Raw genomic sequence first — 18,907 nt, forward strand, 5'->3', positions numbered from 1 at the left:
CTTAAATGACTGAGCCACCCAGGTGCCCCCACTTTTTTATCTCATATTATTGTATATTAGGCAGGCCCTTAGTAAGTATCTCTGATTAAATATGGCACAGAGATTGTATTTCAATAACTGTTGTATTTAAAGAGAAATTGTATTGATACAGTGGTATTTAACATTGTTTTTTGTGTGTAACTGATTTTTTTTCATAGAAATGAAAACCTGTATTATGATTATGGGTAGTGGATAGTGGTGATCTGTGAGGTGGGTGAAAGAACTTTGCTTTCAGTCCATCAGTGGGAGATAGTACTCTTGGTCGAGTTGAGATCTGAGAAACATTTATTGAGGCCATAAAGTTTTCTGAGGATTTTGACATATTTTAGCAACATACATGATCTTGTTTAATCCATCCAGCCAGCAGTGTCATGTTTGCTTTGTAAGTGAAAGGAAATATGTCTCTTAGTATTTGTAAACTTGAGTTTCTATCATTTGTAAAGTGAAGACAGTTTACTAGAAACTGATCTCTACAGTCTCCTCAAAAACAAACAAAAATATTTTGATCCGGCAATTCTTAATGTTTATTTCAAGAATGATTTTTCTTTTCTTTTCTTTTTTTTTAATTTTTTTTTTAATGTTTATTTTATTTTTGAGACAGAGAGAGACAGAGCATGAGCAGGGGAGGGGCAGAGAGAGAGGGAGACACAGAATCTGAAGCAGGCTCCAGGCTCTGAGCTGTCAGCACAGAGCCCAATGCGGGGCTCGAACTCACTAACTGTGAGATCATGACCTGAGCCGAAGTCGGACGCTTAACCGACTGAGCCACCCAGGCGCCCCAAGAATGATTTTTCTGGGGCATCTAGGTGGCTCAGTCAGTTAAGCGTCTGACTCTTGACTTCAGCTTGGGTCATGATCTCACAGTTTGTGAGATTGAGCCCCCATATTGGGCTCCATACTCACAGCATGGAGCCTACTTGACATCCTCTCTCTCCCTCTCTGCCCCTCCCCTGCTCATGCTCTCTTTCTCTCTCTCTCTCTCTCAGAATAAATAACATTTAGAATGATTTTTAATGTAGACATGAGAAAGGTAATTCCAGTGAATGACCTTGTTATTTCTTGTTTCACTTAGATATTATTATCACTGATAAATTTTTGACCTTAGTGCTATTTACTATTAAGCATTGTCAAATATTATCAGTTACCATATATTTTTATATTCTACTACATAATACAGTTCTTGGAAGTATGTTAAGTTCTGGAGGAGAAAGCATATAGTAGAGATTCAGTCCATACTGTCATGAAGCTTGTATAATAAATATATGTTAATGAAATAATCGCAGATATATAGAGCTGCTATCATGGGTGCTAGGAAGTTAAATTAGAGAATTTTGTGAGAATTTTACCACATGCCTTCATTTAGTGTTCTTTTCTCTGGAAAAGACAGTTGAGCTTAACTCTGAACTGAAGGAACACTGTGGGGGAAGAAGAAGGAATAATGGTGTTAATTCCAGACTGAAGGAATATGGCATGTACAGAGACCTTGAGTTAGGAGGAATCATGGTATATTTGATAAAGTGAAATAAAACTGTACTTTTTCTTTTTTCAGGGTTGGTGATAGAGAGTGGCATGAGATTAAGGCTTAGGAGCAGAGTGGGGCTGTATCGTACAGGGACTTGCTTAAATGATGGCAAGAATTTTGAGTTTTTCTTCTTAGGAGCAGTAGGAAGTCACTGTCGAATTTTAAGCATGGAAGAGATGCATGGGAGAGATTCAGAAAATCACCCTTCATGCAGTATAGTGATTATTTGGGAGGGGCAAGAATAGAAGCAAGGACACCTATTAGGAGGATATTGTAGTATGCAGGCCAGATATGTTGATAACTTGAACTGACGTGATTACAGTGCAAATAGAGGTAGACAGAATTTAGAGAGTTTTAGGGGATAAAAATTCATTCTTAGAAGATTTCATCTGATTTTTTATTTCTTTTAATTTATGTCTATAAATGCGAACATTAGAGATTGGCAGGGTTTTTGTAGGCTTTTATAGCAGTTAGTCAAAGTTTGAGTTTGCCTACCCTTGATCAAGTATTCTTTGTCTATCCTAGAGAGAAATTTGTTGCTGTGTAATAAGAGGTAGTGTACAAAGACAGTTGTTTTAGTTCTGTAATACTGTAAAGCTAGAGACAATCTAAGTGCTCATTGACAGGGAAGTAATTAAATAAATTTCACATATATTATGGGATACTATTCAGAAATTCTGTGTATTTGTATGAAGATTCCTGTTAATTAAAAAATTTAAGGGGCACCTGGGTGGCTCAGTCAGATGAGTGTTGGATTGCTGATTACGGCTCAGGTCATGATCCCAGAGTCTTGGGATTGAGCCCCGTGTCAGACTCCACAAAAATAGAGCCTGCTTAAGATTCTCTCTCTCTCGCTCTTACTGCCTCTCTCTTTCTCCCTGTGCCCTCTTCTCCACTGTGCATGCATGTTCTCTCTCAAATATAAAAAAAAAAAAAAGAAAAAAATTAGGTCTTGATCTAAACCATCAGTAATGTTAGTCTGCACATTGAGATTCAGAGTTAGGGTGTGGTGATGTGAAACTCTTATATTCTCTCTATTGCTTGAAATTAAAAAATATGTATCATATATTCTAATAAACATGCATACACATGTGTATACTAATTGGAATGTAGTAGTTATTTGTTGGTAATAGTCATCACCTTTTAAACTGACTGTAGTTGTCAGAATTAGAAAATAAGTTGTACCTTACTCTTCTATGAGTAATGTGTAGTGCTCAAGGATAAATTATTTTCACTAATGAGTCACATATTCTGTGGTGTAACAAACCTGTTCCTGTAGTTGCTTAGTGATTGCAAGCATCAAAAGCACTAGTAGATTCTATCCACACAAGATAAATAGAAAACATAATATTTGCATTCTAGTATCCTGACATGGAGATAGAGAATTCAGGTTTACCTTGAGATCTAAGTGGACTGTGGTGCTTACTAGGTGTATGACTATGGACAAGATTATCATGTTTTCAGATCTTTCATTTATTTTTGTAATTGATACAGTTGTGTTTTCTTACAAGGTTTTTGTGCATGTTTATTCTAGATCATGTATAGAAACAAGCACACAGTACATATATGTAAACATAAACTATTTGGTGCATATTGAGGAAAAAGCAGTATGACTTATTGTTTTTTTTTTTTTTTAATTTATTTATTTTGAGAGAGAGAGAGAGAGAGCGCCAGAACCTGTGCACATGTGACTGGGGGAGGGACAGAGATAAAGGGACAGAGACAGAATCTCAAGCAGGATCTATGCTATCATCGCAGACCAATATGGGGCTCGATCCCATGAATCAGGACATTTTGACCTGAGCCTAAAGCAAGAGTTGGATGCTCAACTCATTGAACGACCCGAGTATCCCTGATTTATTACTCTTTAGTAGAGATGAGTAAGATCAGCTAGATCAGGAATCAACTACTGCTAATCATGCAGACACCTGCTTTTATGAATACTAAAGATTTTATCTTCAGAAAGAGAGAGCATGAGCAGGGGAGAGGGGTGGTGGGGGTGGAGAGAGAGAGAGAGAAAGAGAAAGAGAATGAGAAAGAGAATGTATCTTAAGTAGGTTCCATTCTCAACACAGAGCCTGATGTGGGACTCAATCTCACAACCCTGGGATCATGACCTGAGCTGAAATCAAGAGTCGGATGCTTAACTGACTGAGTCACCCAGGTGCCCCTATTTATAATTTTATGTTTATTTTTGAAAAGTTTTTCAAAAACTTCCATTCCAGTATAATTAACATACATTGTTATATTAGTTTCAGGTGTAAAATATAATATTCACTGCTTTTGTGAATCCTTTGATTTTTATAGACCTACTTATTTTTACTGCTTCCTACATTTCTTACTCTTGCTTACTCTTGCTTTAGGGTATTTCCTTTCCATTCAGAGAGTTTCTGGAAAACTCTTTAGTTCTCCTTTTATTTTGAATGATGGCCTTCCTGGATAGAATAATTCTTGGTTGCAGGTTTTTTTCTTTTGGCGTTCTTAATATATTTTGCCACTCCCTTCGGTCTTGCAAAGTTTCTACTGAAAAATCAGCAGATAACCTTATGGGGTTTTCCTTTTATGTAACTGTTTTCTTTTGCTGCTTTTATAATTTTCTCTTCATCACTAGTTTTTACCATTTTAATTATTAGGTGTCTTGGTATGCACTTCTTTGGGTTTGTTTTGTTGGAGGCTCTCTGTGCCTCTTGGATGCGGATTTCTGTTTCCTTCCCCAGATTCAGGAAATTTTCAGGTATTATTTCTTCAAATAAATGTTATGCCCCCTTTTTTCTCTCTTCTTTTTCTCAGATCCCTAATGCAAATGTTATTATGCTCAATGGTGTCACCAAGTTCAAGTCTCTTTTCATGTATTATTACTATTATTATTTTTTGTCCTGTTCAGCTTCATTCCTTTTCATTACTCTATCCTCCAGGTCACTGATCCGTTCTTCTCCTTCTTCTAGTCTATTTATTCCCTTAGTATATTCTTAATTCTAGTTATTGAGTTCTTCATTTCTGATTGGTTCTTTTTCATATTTTCTATCTCCTTGTTAAAGCTCTCTCTGAGGTCTGCTAGTCTTTTCTAAAGTCCAGTGAGTATCTTTATGACTAGTACTTTAAATTCTTTCTCAGGCATATTTTTTCTGTTTGTTTAGATCTCTTGCTGTGATTTTGTCTTTTTTTTTTTTTTCATTTGAGACACATTCCTCTTTTCTCTCACCTTTTCTGATGGTTCATGTCTGTTTCTGTGTTTTAGGAAAGACAGCTACATCTCCTGTTGAAAGTAGTGGCCTTATGAAGAAGAGGTCCTGTAGTGCCGTACAGTGCCGTGTTCCCTGTTCACCTAAACCTTTCATTTCAGTGGTGTCTCGTTTGTGTGTTGTATTGCCTTACTTTTGTGGCTGAGCCGTATTTGCCTGCAGTTTGGTCATCTGTAGTGGCTCTCCTTGTCTTTTTATGTGCAGGTTTTGGTTTCTCTGTTATTAGTGGGCCTGTCTGGGGTGGCCTTGGGATTGAGTTGGGTCAGACTGGGCATTTGCCAGAGCTGTAGTGACAGCGAACTGCAGGGCACTCTACCTTTGCTGTTCCCTGAGAAGCTTTCATCAGTGGGCAAGGCCTGCAGTCAGACCAGCTGTCTACCCCCAGCTCACTGCCAGGGCCTGAGTCATACTGGTGTGGGTCATTTTCTTCCCCTTTGCCCAGGGCAGAGTCACTTTGAGGTGTTTCTGGTCCCTATTAGGGTTGCTTGCACACTGCTATGCTTGTGATACTGCTTTGGATAGACTCCTGTGGAGGCTGGGTTGGAGGGGGTGGGTCCACAAGAGATCTTAGACTTGAAGGTGCTGTTAGTAAGCTAGAAGGAGAGTGTGTTTGCACTGGTTATGCAAGTGTCTATGTATCTAGGCTGAGTGATGGTGAGGGAAATGGTGTCTGCCAGCAGTTTTGTTCTTGGAGAAATCTCCCAAAGATCCATACCTCTCCAGCAAATGCTTTGAGATTAGTAAACAAATCTCCCTCTCATACACCCAAGTCATTTTTCAACCTACTGTTTCTGTGCTATATCTCCACACGGCTGTTTGGGGCTTTTTTTTTTTTTTTTTTTAAAGGGTGGGGACCTAGTATCTTATTGCCCTCCAGCCTTCCCAATGCCAGCCTGATGATTTTTAAAGTTCCGGGTATTAATCCCTGGTGATTGTAAGAATTTACAAAGTTGAGCCTCTCAGATTTTCAAAGCCAAACGTTATGTTGATTAGTCTTGCTAATGCAGGTCCCCTGTTCTGGGTGCCTCGTGTGCCTAGTGTGGTGTCCAATATCCTCTCTGTGTCTATAGCATCCCTTCCTTCCATGGACATTCCTGTGGGTCCATTTGGTTCCCAGTTAGTTCTTTGCCCTTCTTACCTTTTTGGATATGGCCTCTTCTCTACATTTACCTATAGAGAGTCTGTTTTGACAGTCTTCAGGTAGTTTTCTGGGTTATATATGCTGATGTGGGTATTATTTGCATGTATCTAGAGGTTGAGGTGAGCTCTTCCTACTGCTCCATCTTCCCCAGAAGTCTCAGTTCTTTTTTCTGTGCACAGTTTTAAATACCAGGTCATCTTTGAAGATTTGCAAGTAGGGAGGTATCACGATACAAGAATGTTACTGGCATTATGTGTAGAATGTCCTGGACGAGGGAGATAGAAATAGATAAGTTGAGATTAATTCAGGGAGTGGTGATTATGGTAATAATCATGGAAAGAATTTGGAGAATTATTATATGGAAGATAACATGATTGCCCTTGTTAGCTGATGGCACAAGAGGAAGATTGATATGATTCTAAGAATATAAGACAGGATAACAGTGACCATAATAAATTTGCATACAACTTAAAGTACACTCCTGCATTAATTAAATCAGGTAGTTAATTGTATTGCCATGAGCAGAGAACTAGAGATAAGTTAGTGTTGGACTTAATTTTGTATGTGGTATTTGGTGAATTTGATAGGCATTCAAAGAAGCTGTTAACATGTGAAGTTAAAAATCTTCAATTGTAGATGATCAGGTCCATTGATAATATATTGAAGTTATTTGCATAGAAGCTATACATCAAGTGGATGAGATCTTCCAGAGAACGTGGTATGAAGGGAGGAGTGGTAGACATTACAGACTTGAGCTTCAAGGAATCAATACAAAAAGGAAATGGAACTGAGAGCATTTGTTGAAGCAGATGAAGAAATAATAGGTTGTGTGTTGGACTCACTATTTGCTGTGTTCCCTTCATTGTATTTGCAGTTTTATAGATCTTTTATACTGTTAGTAGTATAAATTCTAGCAAAGAAGTTGTTAATACTATTGCAATGGTATGCTGGAGCCATCTTGTATTGTCCTGGAGAGCTGAAAAGTAAATTTCCAGAAATTTTGTGACCCTACTAAAATAACAATGTCTTTATAAAAAGTTAAATTATATAAACTTAAATCTAAATAAATCATATTAAAAATAAAAGTAAAAGTAATAAATCCTCAAAACTCATCACTTCCTGATTATTTTATGTTACTGTTTTCTACGCTCTGGAAGTTTATATTTACACCTATTGTATGTATGTGTGTATTTGTATACACCTATTTTATTTAGTGTGTACTACTGCTGTTTATTCTCAACTCTGTTGATATCACTTTGGCAGTTTGAAATTGCTGTGGTAATATTTACATTATGAAAATCAGCAAACACTACACATCAGGGCTCAATTTATTGTTCTTTCATTTGTCTATAAACTTTATTAAGTTATGGAGATACTGTTAATAATGCAGATTAAATGGAAAGGTGTATCAGTTTATATCCATTACAATATGATAGAAAAAATAATTGAGGAAGTATCCTTCCACTATTTGAGAACTGTTACCTGATTCAGTAAAGACATTGTCCACAACATTGACCAGTGAGTGAAGTTTTAACAAATGTCTTTGTCATATCCCCTGTATCCTATTCATTAAGTGAACAAAGATATCCGTGATTGTTCATATCGGGATCCTGTTTGTTCATCAGTTACAATCAAAGGTTAGCTATAGATGCATCTGTGACAAAATTATTGTTTTATGTGAATCAATTAGTTGTATGGGATTTATAATATTATGTGGGGTGCTTGGGTGGCTCAGTTGGTTGGGCATCCAATTCTTCATCTTGCTCAGGTCATGATGTCACAGTTTGTGAGTTCGGGCCACATGTTGAGCTTTGTGCTGACAGTGTGGAGCTTGCTTAGAATTCTGTCTCCTCTCTCTGCCCCTACCCCATTGGAGCTCTCTCTCCCTCTCAAAATAAGTAAATAAACTTAAAAAAACCAAAAGAATATTGTGTATTTTATTGTCAGTAAATTCGTTTTATAGAACCATTATTTCAGTAAAATTTCTAATCATTAACGTGCGTAATTTTTTTGAGGAGCCAGTTGTTAAACTTTTACTAGCACGCTACTAACTATTCATGATTTTATAAAATAAAATTCCTCCCAAGACTTAGGTTTTTTCTATTGAATAATTCATCTGTCATAACTGAATTTTCATTTATATTTTGTATAGCAGCTGCCATTTCCACAATGATTTCCTCCTCTTTGTTTCCCTTTCGATATGGGGATTCATGTCACTCAATATTATGTGATATTGGCAGGAAGGGTAATATTTTCCTTTTCCTAAAGATTTTTTCTGCAAATGGAAGAAAAATCCTTCTTATCAGCTGTATACCAGGAAGTAAGGAAAGTAGTGGAATAGAACTGCATTGTATATATGAATTAATTTTGTTCACTAAAATAATGTATCACATTTTCTAGGGATTCAACTAATGAAACTACTGCCCATTCTGATGCTGGCAGCGAACTTGAAGAAACTGAGATCAAAGGAAAAAGAAAAAGGGGTCGTCCTGGTCGGCCTCCAGTATGTATTATGCTTGCCTTTGTTCTTGTAATGGTTACTGAGTAAAGGAGCTTGATATAAGCTTTCTGTTAATTCTAGTTCTGTTAATACATCTTTTAAAATTTCAGCAGCATATTAGAGATTCTTGAAAACTTTGCTTCATGAATTGGATTGACAATGATCTGAAAAAGGAATTTGATTTTAGTATCATTTCTGCTCTCCATGCTTCCCTTGTAATAAATAAATTGTGATCCATGTGAAGACGTGGAGAAGATGATTAGATTAACATGAAATGAGATGTAGTTAGTTATGACTTTCCTGCTTTTTAGATGCAACTCTGATTTGTTGTGAGCTCTTAAGTGTGCATTTTGGTAGTATTAGTTTGGGATTTGGACCCAGTCTCAGAATATATTCTTACTGATACATGACTGAGAAGTTTAGAAGAACTCTGGGTGTCCTTACTTTGAGGAGGTATCTTTATGTATTGTGAGTACACTGGTTATTATTTAATTTAAGGTAGCATAAGCTCTCAGAGATCATAGTATCATTCACTGTGTCAGGGGTTAAGGTTTGTACTATTTCGCACTCAATTTTACAATCTGATTTGGTCTTCACAATTTTTTTTCTATTCATGAAAGTTTTTGTTACGGAAAATTTCACTCTCCTTTTGTGAGAGGCATACTACAATGAATTCTCCATATAACCATTACCCAGCTACCACAGCTATCAAGTCATGGCTAATCATGTTTTATCTCTCCATCCCTTATTTCCTTCCCATGTTATTTTCAAGGTCATGCAGACCTCATTGCATCTGTGAATATTTCAGAATGTATCTCTAAAAGATAGGAGCTTCCTTTTTCTTTAAACATTTTTTTATTGAAGTATAGTTGACATAGAATGTTTTTGGGTTTCTGGTGCACCACATAGTGATTTGACAGTTCTATACATGATTCAGTGCTTACTACAATAAATGTAATTACTACCTATCACTATACAGTGTACCTACAGCATTATTGACTGTATTCCCTATGCTGTATTTTCTATTATTGTGATTAGTTTATAACTGGAAGTTTGTACCTCTTAATCCCCTTTACCTATTTTGCTCACACACACCCCTTCCCCACCCTGCCAATCTTTCCCCTCTGGCAACCATTACTTTTATTCTCTGTATTTATGAGTCTCTTTCTGTCTTCTTTGTTTTGTTTTTTAGATTCCACATATATGTGAAATCATAGGGTATTTGTCTTTCTCCATCTGATTTATTTTAGTTAGCATACTACCCTGTAGATCAATCCATGTGGGATGGATGTTTATTCATTTGCTATACAGATAGAAAGATTTCAGTTTTCGTTATGGCTGAGTAATGTTCCTGTGTGTGTGTGTGTATCTTACCTTTATTCATCTTTCAATGGGCAATTGAGTTTTTTTTTCTAAATCTTAGCTATTAAATTTTTTTTTTTTAACGTTTATTTATTTTTGAGACAGAGAGAGACAGAGCATGAACGGGGGAGGGTCAGAGAGAGAGGGAGACACAGAATCTGAAACAGGCTCCAGGCTCTGAGCTGTCAGCACAGAGCCCGACGCGGGGCTTGAACTCACAGACCGCAAGATCATGACCTGAGCCGAAGTCAGACGCTTAACCGACTGAGCCACCCAGGCGCCCCTAAATCTTAGCTATTATAAATAATGCTGCAATAAACATTGGGATGCATATATCTTTTTGAATTAGTGTTTTCATTTTCTTTGGGTAACTACCCAGTAGTGGAATTACCAGTAGTGGAATGTCATTTCGCATTTCTATTTTTGTTTAATTTTTTTCATGTTTATTCATTTTTGAAAGACAGAGGGAGACAGAGCACAAGCGAGGGGTGGGGGGCGGAGAGAGAGGGGGGACACAGAATCTGAAGCAGGCTCCAGGCTCTGAGCTCTCAGCACAGAGCCCGACGCAGGGCTCGAACTCATAAACTGCGAGATCATGACCTGAGCCGAAGTCGGAAGCTCAACTGACTAAGCCACCCAGGCGCCCCGACATTGCTATTCTTAATTTTTTTTTTTAATGAATTTGTTTTAATGTGTATTTATTTTTGAGAGAGAGAGAGACAGAGTGCAAGCAGGGGAGGGGTAGAGAGAGAGGGAGACACAGAATCTACTAAAGCAGCCTCCAGGCTCTGAGCTGTCAGCACAGAGCCTGATGCAGGGCTCGAACTCACAAACTGTGAGATCATGACCTGAGCTGAAGTCGGACACTTAACCAACTGAGCCACCCAAGTGCCCCTATTTTTAATTTTTTTGAGGAACTTCCATACTGGTTTTCATAGTGGCTGTACCAAAAACATTCCCACTAACAGTGCATGAAAATTCCCTTTTTCCACATCCTTACTAGCACTTATTATTTCTTGGTTTTTCTTTTTGTTTTGTTTTGTTCTGTTTGTTTGTTTTTAATATTAGATATACTGACTGGTGTGATGTGATACCTTATTGTGGTTTTGATTTGCATTGTCTTAACAATTATTAATGTTCAGCATCTTTTTTTTTTTTAAGTGTTTATTTATATTTGAGAGAGAGACAGAATGCGAGTTGGAGAGGAGCAGAGAGAGAGGGAAACTCAGAAACCGAAACAGGCTCCTGGCTCTGAACTGTCAGTACAGAGCCTGACACGGGGCTCAAACCCATGGATCCAGGAGATCATGACCAGAGTGAAATTGGATGCTTAACCGACTGACCCACCCAGGCGCCCCTGTGTTTAGCATCTTTGCATGTGTCTGTTGGTCATCTGTATGTCTTCTTAGGAAAAATGTTTATTTAGGTCTCTGCTCGGGGCATGATTAGTTTTTTTTATTAAATGATAAGTATCATTATCATATCTCAAGATAACTATTATATTAGCAGCACCAAATAATCAGTTTAAAGTTTATAATCATTTCATAAATATTATCATTTTTACTTATTTTTTTCTTTTTTAATGTTTATTTATTTATTTTTGAAAGAGAGAACAGGAGACAGGCAGAGAGAAGAAGAGAGAGAGTATCTCAAGCAGGCTTCACACTCAGCACAGAGCCCCATGCAGGGCTCAAACTCACAGAATGTGAGGTCTTGACCTGAGCCAAAACCAAGAGTCAGATGCTTAGCTGACTGAGCCACCCCAGTGCCCCAATTTTTAAAGTACAGTTTGTTGGTTTGAATCATGATGCAGATAAGATCCACTTGTTGCAATTGATGATTATGTCAACCAATTATTGTATATATGTCCTTGTGACTTAAGACTCTTTTTTTTTATGTTATTGCTGTTATGTCCGTGTTTGCCTTAGTTTTTAATTTGCTTCAGTGAAACTCTATAACCTTTAATTTTTGAGCAAAGTCTTAAAAGAAAGGATGAAGGGATGACTTCTACCATTTTCTCTATACTGGCTTTTGTCCTCCACCTTTATTTAGAGGGAAAAAATTGTGGAGGAAAAGACATAACATTAAAATCACTCTTTATAATACCTCTTAATTCTGTTAGAATATTTGGTGGTAGAATATTCCTTACAAAAGTATTTTGGGAAAAATGAAAGTTTTACACTTAGAAGCTGGAGACTATTCTAGTTCCCCTTACCACCACTATATGATTTTTCTGAGGCTGTGGCAAGTTACATTGTTTTCACTAGGATTTGTGGGTTATAGGTGCAAATGGGAAATAAGACTAAATGTGATTGAAGGTAGGAGAATAAACTGTCTATGTGGTTGCTTACTTGAATTTGTTCTCCTCCAATTGAAATTCTTTACTTCATAAGATTGTGCTTTAGTGCTGCCTTCTTCAAGAAAACCTTTTTTTTTTTCTAAAAGAATTTCTCACCCCTTCAGCAGGCTATTGTGTTATTCTTTAGAACCTCTCTAATTTTGATATGTCAGTAACTGCATTCCTGTAATATTTTTGCTTTCCTTGTTGAAAAGGAGTATGCATATCCTAATTTAGCTGTTTTATGGGTAGAAGTATGATTTTTTACTAAAATTACCATCCCATAATCTAATAGGTAAATAGTATACGTTCATCCCATATTTATAAAATTGAAAAGGATTTTACCAGGGTAGGGTGGTACATTCTAGAGACTTGTGTTAGTTAGACTTTCGTCCATATTTTCACACTTATTAATTCACATGGGCATCTATACTCCCACCTAACTCAACCCCATTTCTTAATGTTTGAAACAATGCAGCTTGCTGAATTTCTACTCTGTCTTTGCACTAAGCTGATGCTGTTTATGTCATTTAACTGTAACATCAGTACTATGAAACTGTGTTATAAGTGATCTACAATGTAGAAAACAAAAATAGGAAGTGGTAGTTTGCCCAAGGTCACACATAGCATATAAATGGCAAAGCTAAGTTTTGAACTCACATCTTAAACTTCTGAAAGTCCTTATCTCAAGAATGCCAGGGGCACCTGGGTGACTTAGTTGAGTGTTGAACTCTTGATTTCAGCTTAGGTCTTAATCACAGTTTGTGAGATCAAGCCCAGTGTTGGACTCTCTGCTGACAGCATGGAGCCTGCTTGGGATTACCCTCCCCCCCTTCCTCCCCCAGCCGCCAGCTTGTTTGTGTGCGCGCTTTCCCTCCCTCTCTCCCTCTCTCTCTCCCTCCCTCCTTCCCTCTTTCCCTCTCCCCCCTCCAATAAACATTTTTTAAAAAAGAATGCTGAACTACCAAGCTGTTAATTTATATTGAGAGATCTGATCGTCAGTATGATCAGATTTGACACATCTGCTCCAGTACCTGTTACGAAGATTGCTTAAACATTTTCAGTCAGCTGGCTCCACTTTTGACAATTCAGAGTTTCAATTGATACATGCTTTGTTTAGCCGTTTTAATACTGTTTATATTTGAGAAGACTTCATGATCTCTGGTTTTGTTTACTCAGCCATATGAAAACAAATAGTATAAGGACTTTCTGTTACAGGTAGTATTGTTTTCATTTCCAAATTCTTAGGGGGCATCTCATTATTGGTATTTCTTTTTGGTATACTATTATTTCAGAGACTTTTGTTTATTATTAAACAACTACTCTTATTTTGTAGTTGTCCTGATTGATGTTTGTTATTGTAGCTCTCTACCCAAATGATTAACAATCTCTAGCAAACATTGTGTCATGTTTATACTAACCCTATGATTGTATTAACAAATGCTAGACATTATTTGGTTTACACACACTACTCCCTTGGTGATCACATCCAATCTCATGACTTTAAGTACCATGTCTAAGTTTATGTCTCTCAGATTTATGTCTCCAGGCTGGACTTAGACTCCAAAGTTATCCACATGTTTGTTGATCATCTTCATTTAGATATTTAATGGGGCTCATCTCTTCTGTGAAACTTCCTCTGGTTATTTATCTGTTACTAGAAATTATCTGCCTCTTAATAGAACCCTTCTATCACTTAAACCACATTTTTGTGAAAAATATTTTTTTACATACTATATTTTACTATATTATATTACAGTTATTTGTGTTTCTGGTTTTCTTTTAATTATATGTCATTATCTTCCCTCTTATTTTTATTAGGGGCAATCTTTCTGAACTTCTTTATATTATTATCTGGATTTGTCATGGGAAAATCACTCTGGGGATAATGAGGATAAATAGACCTTAGATAAGATCAAATGGATTTTTTATGTTCTTACTCCCTACCTCCTTTATAACCAATGGTAAAGGTTTCCTGGTGTGAGAATTGTGGTTTATTTCCCGTATTTATGGAGCTTAGTTCATACTACTTATATACTATATATGCATAATAATGTACATGTGTGTAACTCACACAAACATTTCTACACATATACAAGCTTACTTGTAATAGAATGTCATTTGTAATTGTAAAAGATCCAGAAGAAAGAAATGTTGATTGTCAGTGGGTTAATGGCTAAAAAAAATTAATGTACATCTGTGCAGTGGAACACTGCAGCTTTTGAAAAGGAATTAAGATATTCTGTAGGACAGGAGCACCTAGGTGGCTCAGTCGATTAAGTGGTCTGACTCTTGATTTCAGCTCAGCTCATGATCTCATGGTTTGTGGGATTAAGCCCCACATGAGGCTCTGTACTGACAGCATGGAGCCTGCTTGGGATTCCTTCCCTCCCTCCCTCCCTCTCTCTCTCTCTCTCTCTCTCTCTCTCTGCCCTTCATCCCCTCCCCCAAAGTAAAAAACTTATGAAAAAAATATTTTCTAGGACATACTGTAGATTAAAAATTGTGAAAATAGAATGATGCAGAGCTGTGCATAAATAACTTAAAATATAATAGGTCTTTGGAAATACATATATGCATTTGGGTTTTTTCCAATTTTTTTTTTTTCTGGTGAAATACACCAGAAATGCCAATTTAACCATTTTAACATGTATTCAGTTGTATTAAATACATTCATAATATTGTACAGTCATCACCACCACCTCCAGAACTTTCTTCATTTTTTAAAACTGTAACTCTAATAAAATAAATAAGACATAGGGATGCAATGTATAGCATAGGAAATAGTAGTATTGTAAGAACTTTGTATAGTGACAGGTGATAGCTAGATTTATTGTAATGATTACTTTAAAAAAAATTTTGTTAAATGTTTATTTTTGAGAGAGGGAGAGACAGCACGTGAGCAGGGGAGGGGCAGAGAGAGAGGGAGACACAGAATCTTAAGCAGGCTCCAGGCTCTGATCTGTCAGCACAGAGCCTGACATGGGGCTCGAACTCACGAACTGCTAGATCATGACCTCAGCCAAAGTCGGATGCTTAACTGACTGAGCCACCCAGATGCCCCTTACTTTTTTTTTTTTAAAGGTTTATTTATTTTTGAGAAAGAGACAGAGTCAGCTGGGGAGGGGCAGAGAGTGAGGGAGACACAAAATCCAAAGCAGGTTCCAGGTTCTGAGCTGTCAGCACAGAGCCTGATGTCGGGCTTGAACCCAGGATTGATGAGCTCATGACCTGAGCTGAAGTTGGACATTCAACCAACTAAGCCACCCAGGCGCCCAGATCACTTTGTAATATATATAAATATTGACTCACTTTGTAGTACACCTGAAACTAATATAATATTGCTACACTTCAGTGAAAACAAAAATGTAAATGTCTATACCCATTAAACAATAACTCCCTATTCCTGCTTTCCTTAGCCCCCAGCAGTCACCATTTTACTTTTTGTTTCTGTGATTTTTTTACTAAGTACATCATATAAGTAGAATCATACAAATATTTGGCTTTTATGACTTGCTTCTTTCATTTAGCATAATGTCCTTTGGGTTTATCTATGTTATAGATTATGCCAGAATTCCCTTCTTTTTTAAGGCTGAATAATATTTCATTGTGTGTATATACCACATTTGCTTATCCATTCATGGCATCAAATGGACACTTGGGTTGTTTCCAAGCTTGAACTACTGTGAATGATGTTGCTGTGACAATGAGTGTACTAATAACTTTTTGAGTCCCCGCCTTCAGTTCTTTTTGGTATATATTTATTTGAGTTATTGGTCGATTATATGGTGATTCTATTTTTAATTTTTTGAGGAATTGATGTACTGTTTCCCACAATGGCCATACCATTTTACATTCCCATTAACAGTGCAAGAGTTGTAATTTCTCCACATCCCCTCTAAGAAGTTTTTTCTCTTTTTATCACTAGGTGTGAGGTTCCATTTCATTGTAGTTTTGATTTGCATTTCTCTAATGATTAGTGATATTGAGCATTTCTTCTTGTGTTTAATGGGCTTTGGATATGCTCTTTGGAGAAATGTCTATTCAAATTCTTTGCCAATTTTCAAATCAGGTTCCTTGTCTTGTTGAGTTTTAGTAGTTCTTTATATATTCTGGATATTAATCCATTATCAGATATATGATTTGCAAATATTTTCTCCCATTCTGTGGGTTGCCTTCTGCTCTTTACCCACTGGATGGTTTTGGCACCCTTGTCAAAAATTATTAAAACATATATGTGAGGGTTTGTTTCACATACATAGGCTATTCTATTCCACTGGTTTGTATGTTTGCTTTTATGCCAGCACCACACTGTTTTGATAGTGTAGCTTTGTAGTAAATTTTGAAATCAGAAGTATGTATCTTCCAGTGTTGGTTTCTTTTTCAGAATTGGTCATTTGAGATCCTTTGAGATTCTCTTTGAATTATAGAATGGGTTTTTCTGTTTCTGCAAAAAAGGTCATTAGGATTTTGATAGAGATTGCATTAAATCTGTATGTTGGTTGCTTTAGGGAGTATTGAGATCTTAATATTAACTCTTCAAGTACCTGAACATAGAATGGGTTTCCATTTATTTATTCTTTAGTTTCACATGCAGTTTGTTCAGATGATGTCTAAGAAATGAATAGTATTGTTTGCCTCTTAGGAAAGTAGATGGTGGCTTGAGGGCAGGAGTGGGCATGTTTTCATTAAAGTTTAATCACCTTTTAAATTTTGGGCCATGTGAATGTATTATTTAATGAGGAAAAATAACATTTCCCCCTTGCTCTCATCACACACACACACACACACACACACACACACACGCCTACACATACGTGCACACACACACTTGTGTGCATACACACTACTGGGAAAATCCTATCACTCTAAAGAGTGAGCACAGAAACAAGACTTATTAGGAGGAGCCAAAATCTAGAGTCCAGCTAAAAAGAATGAATGTGTGAAATAATGCTGGATTTAGGCAACTTAAAATTTATCATCCTGTAAAGAGGGAGCTGATATGGTAGATGACTGAACAGGTAGTAAATGATAACTTTATTTGCCATGCTGAGGAGTTTGGATTTTTTATTGATTGCTGGTTATGAGGGTGACTAAAGAGCAGAGAAATAGGGAAGTGATGGGATTAGGTTTGTATTACAAGAATTAATGTGTTTATAGTATTAGAATAGTGTGGAATTATTCAGCAGAAATAGAATATGAGCTGCATCTGCAACTTAATATTTTCTAGTGAGTTACAAAAAAAATGGGTAATGCAATTAATTTAATCAGTATAATATGTTATTTCATCATGTAGTCAATATAGCATTATAAATGAGATTTCATATGTGATTTTTCATAAATCTTTACAATCTTGAGGATATTTTATACTTACTGCACATTTCGTTTTTGACTAGTTATATTTCAAGTGCTCAATTTGCTACATGAGGGTAGTGGTTACCATGTTAGAGAGTACAAGTATACAGAATCAGAGTGTAGTTAGAAGACAGTATCTGTTCCAGTAATTGGAACAGAAAAATTTAATGTCAAGAATGATTAATTATTAAAAAGTCCTTAATCATTTGTCATTCTGGAATTGCAAATTAAGACAACAATGAGACAACAACTTTATACCTATTATAATGGCTGAAATCCAAAAACCTGACAAAGGTACAAAGCTGTCAGGGTTACAAAGCATCAAGAACTCTCATTCATTGCTGGTGGCAATGCAAAATGTTACAGCTACTTTGGAAAACAGTTTGGCAGTTTTTTACAAAGCTAAACGTGGTTTTATCATATGATTCAATAATCATGCTTCTAGATGCTTACATAACTCATTTGAAAATTATGTCTGCACAAAATCCTGCACGTGAATACATATAGCAGCTTTATTCCTAATTGTCAAGAAATGGTGACCAGGATGTCCATCATTGGGTAAATGGGTGACAGAATGTGTACATTCATACAATGGAATATTATTTAGGAATTAAAAATTTAACTATTTAGCCACTAAAAAACATTCATAAATCTTAAATGCATATTGTTAAAGGGAAAGATACCAGTCTGAAGAGGCTACATAATATATGATTTAATTATATGACTTCTATAAAAGCCAAACCTATAGTTAGGTAAAAGAATTCATTGTTTGCCAAAGAGAAGTGGGAGGATTGAATGGGAGAAGCACAGGGATTTTTTAAGGTGGTGAAACGCTTTCCTGCGATACCATATTGTACATACATGGCACTATGCATTTGTTAAAACTCATTGAACTTTACAGAAAAAGTGAATTTTATGAATACAGATTTTAAAAAGTCACTTAGGAGTTTAAGTGGATACCAGGATGGAATGTAGAATATGATAAAGCATTCTAATGCTGTTTGAAGTATTTGAAACAATGTCACTAGGGGAAGTTGGGCAGGAAGTTGCTGACTTAAGTAACTTTTGATATGAATCTGTAAGACTAAAATCAAAGAAACTACATTGTATATATAAGCAATGTAATCTAGTTAATAAAATTGTTTCTGTTGGGGTATGATTTAACAGCTCTAATACTATTATATTTGTATACCAGTGGGCACCAGGTTTCTCACTGTTGAGGCGGGACCATATTGATTAGTAATGCAGAAGATGCGTACTTATGGTAATGGATTAGAGGTGGACATACCAATATGAATTTATATTTAGCTTAACATAGATAATATATCATTACATACAGAGATATTTATAGTTATGTGTATGTCTATGGAACATGTATTTCTTTGTCTGCTTAAGAGCCTAGAAGAAG

The 18,907-nt window shown here is 36.4% G+C and overlaps 1 protein-coding gene across 4 annotated transcripts in view; it reads left to right on the forward strand.

Annotated features, from left to right (window-relative positions):
- The window catches only part of STAG1 (stromal antigen 1), a 402,324-nt gene that overhangs the window by 115,761 nt on the left and 267,656 nt on the right, over positions 1-18,907 (forward strand). For all 4 annotated transcript variants that reach the window (XM_042954675.1, XM_042954671.1, XM_042954673.1 and 1 more), the window contains exon 3: positions 8,345-8,447. In XM_042954675.1, the coding sequence (XP_042810609.1) occupies positions 8,345-8,447 (103 nt within the window). The remainder of the gene's footprint in view (positions 1-8,344; positions 8,448-18,907) is intronic.

This window comes from Panthera leo, chromosome C2, assembly GCF_018350215.1.
Source record: "Panthera leo isolate Ple1 chromosome C2, P.leo_Ple1_pat1.1, whole genome shotgun sequence".
Taxonomy (NCBI): domain Eukaryota; kingdom Metazoa; phylum Chordata; class Mammalia; order Carnivora; family Felidae; genus Panthera; species Panthera leo.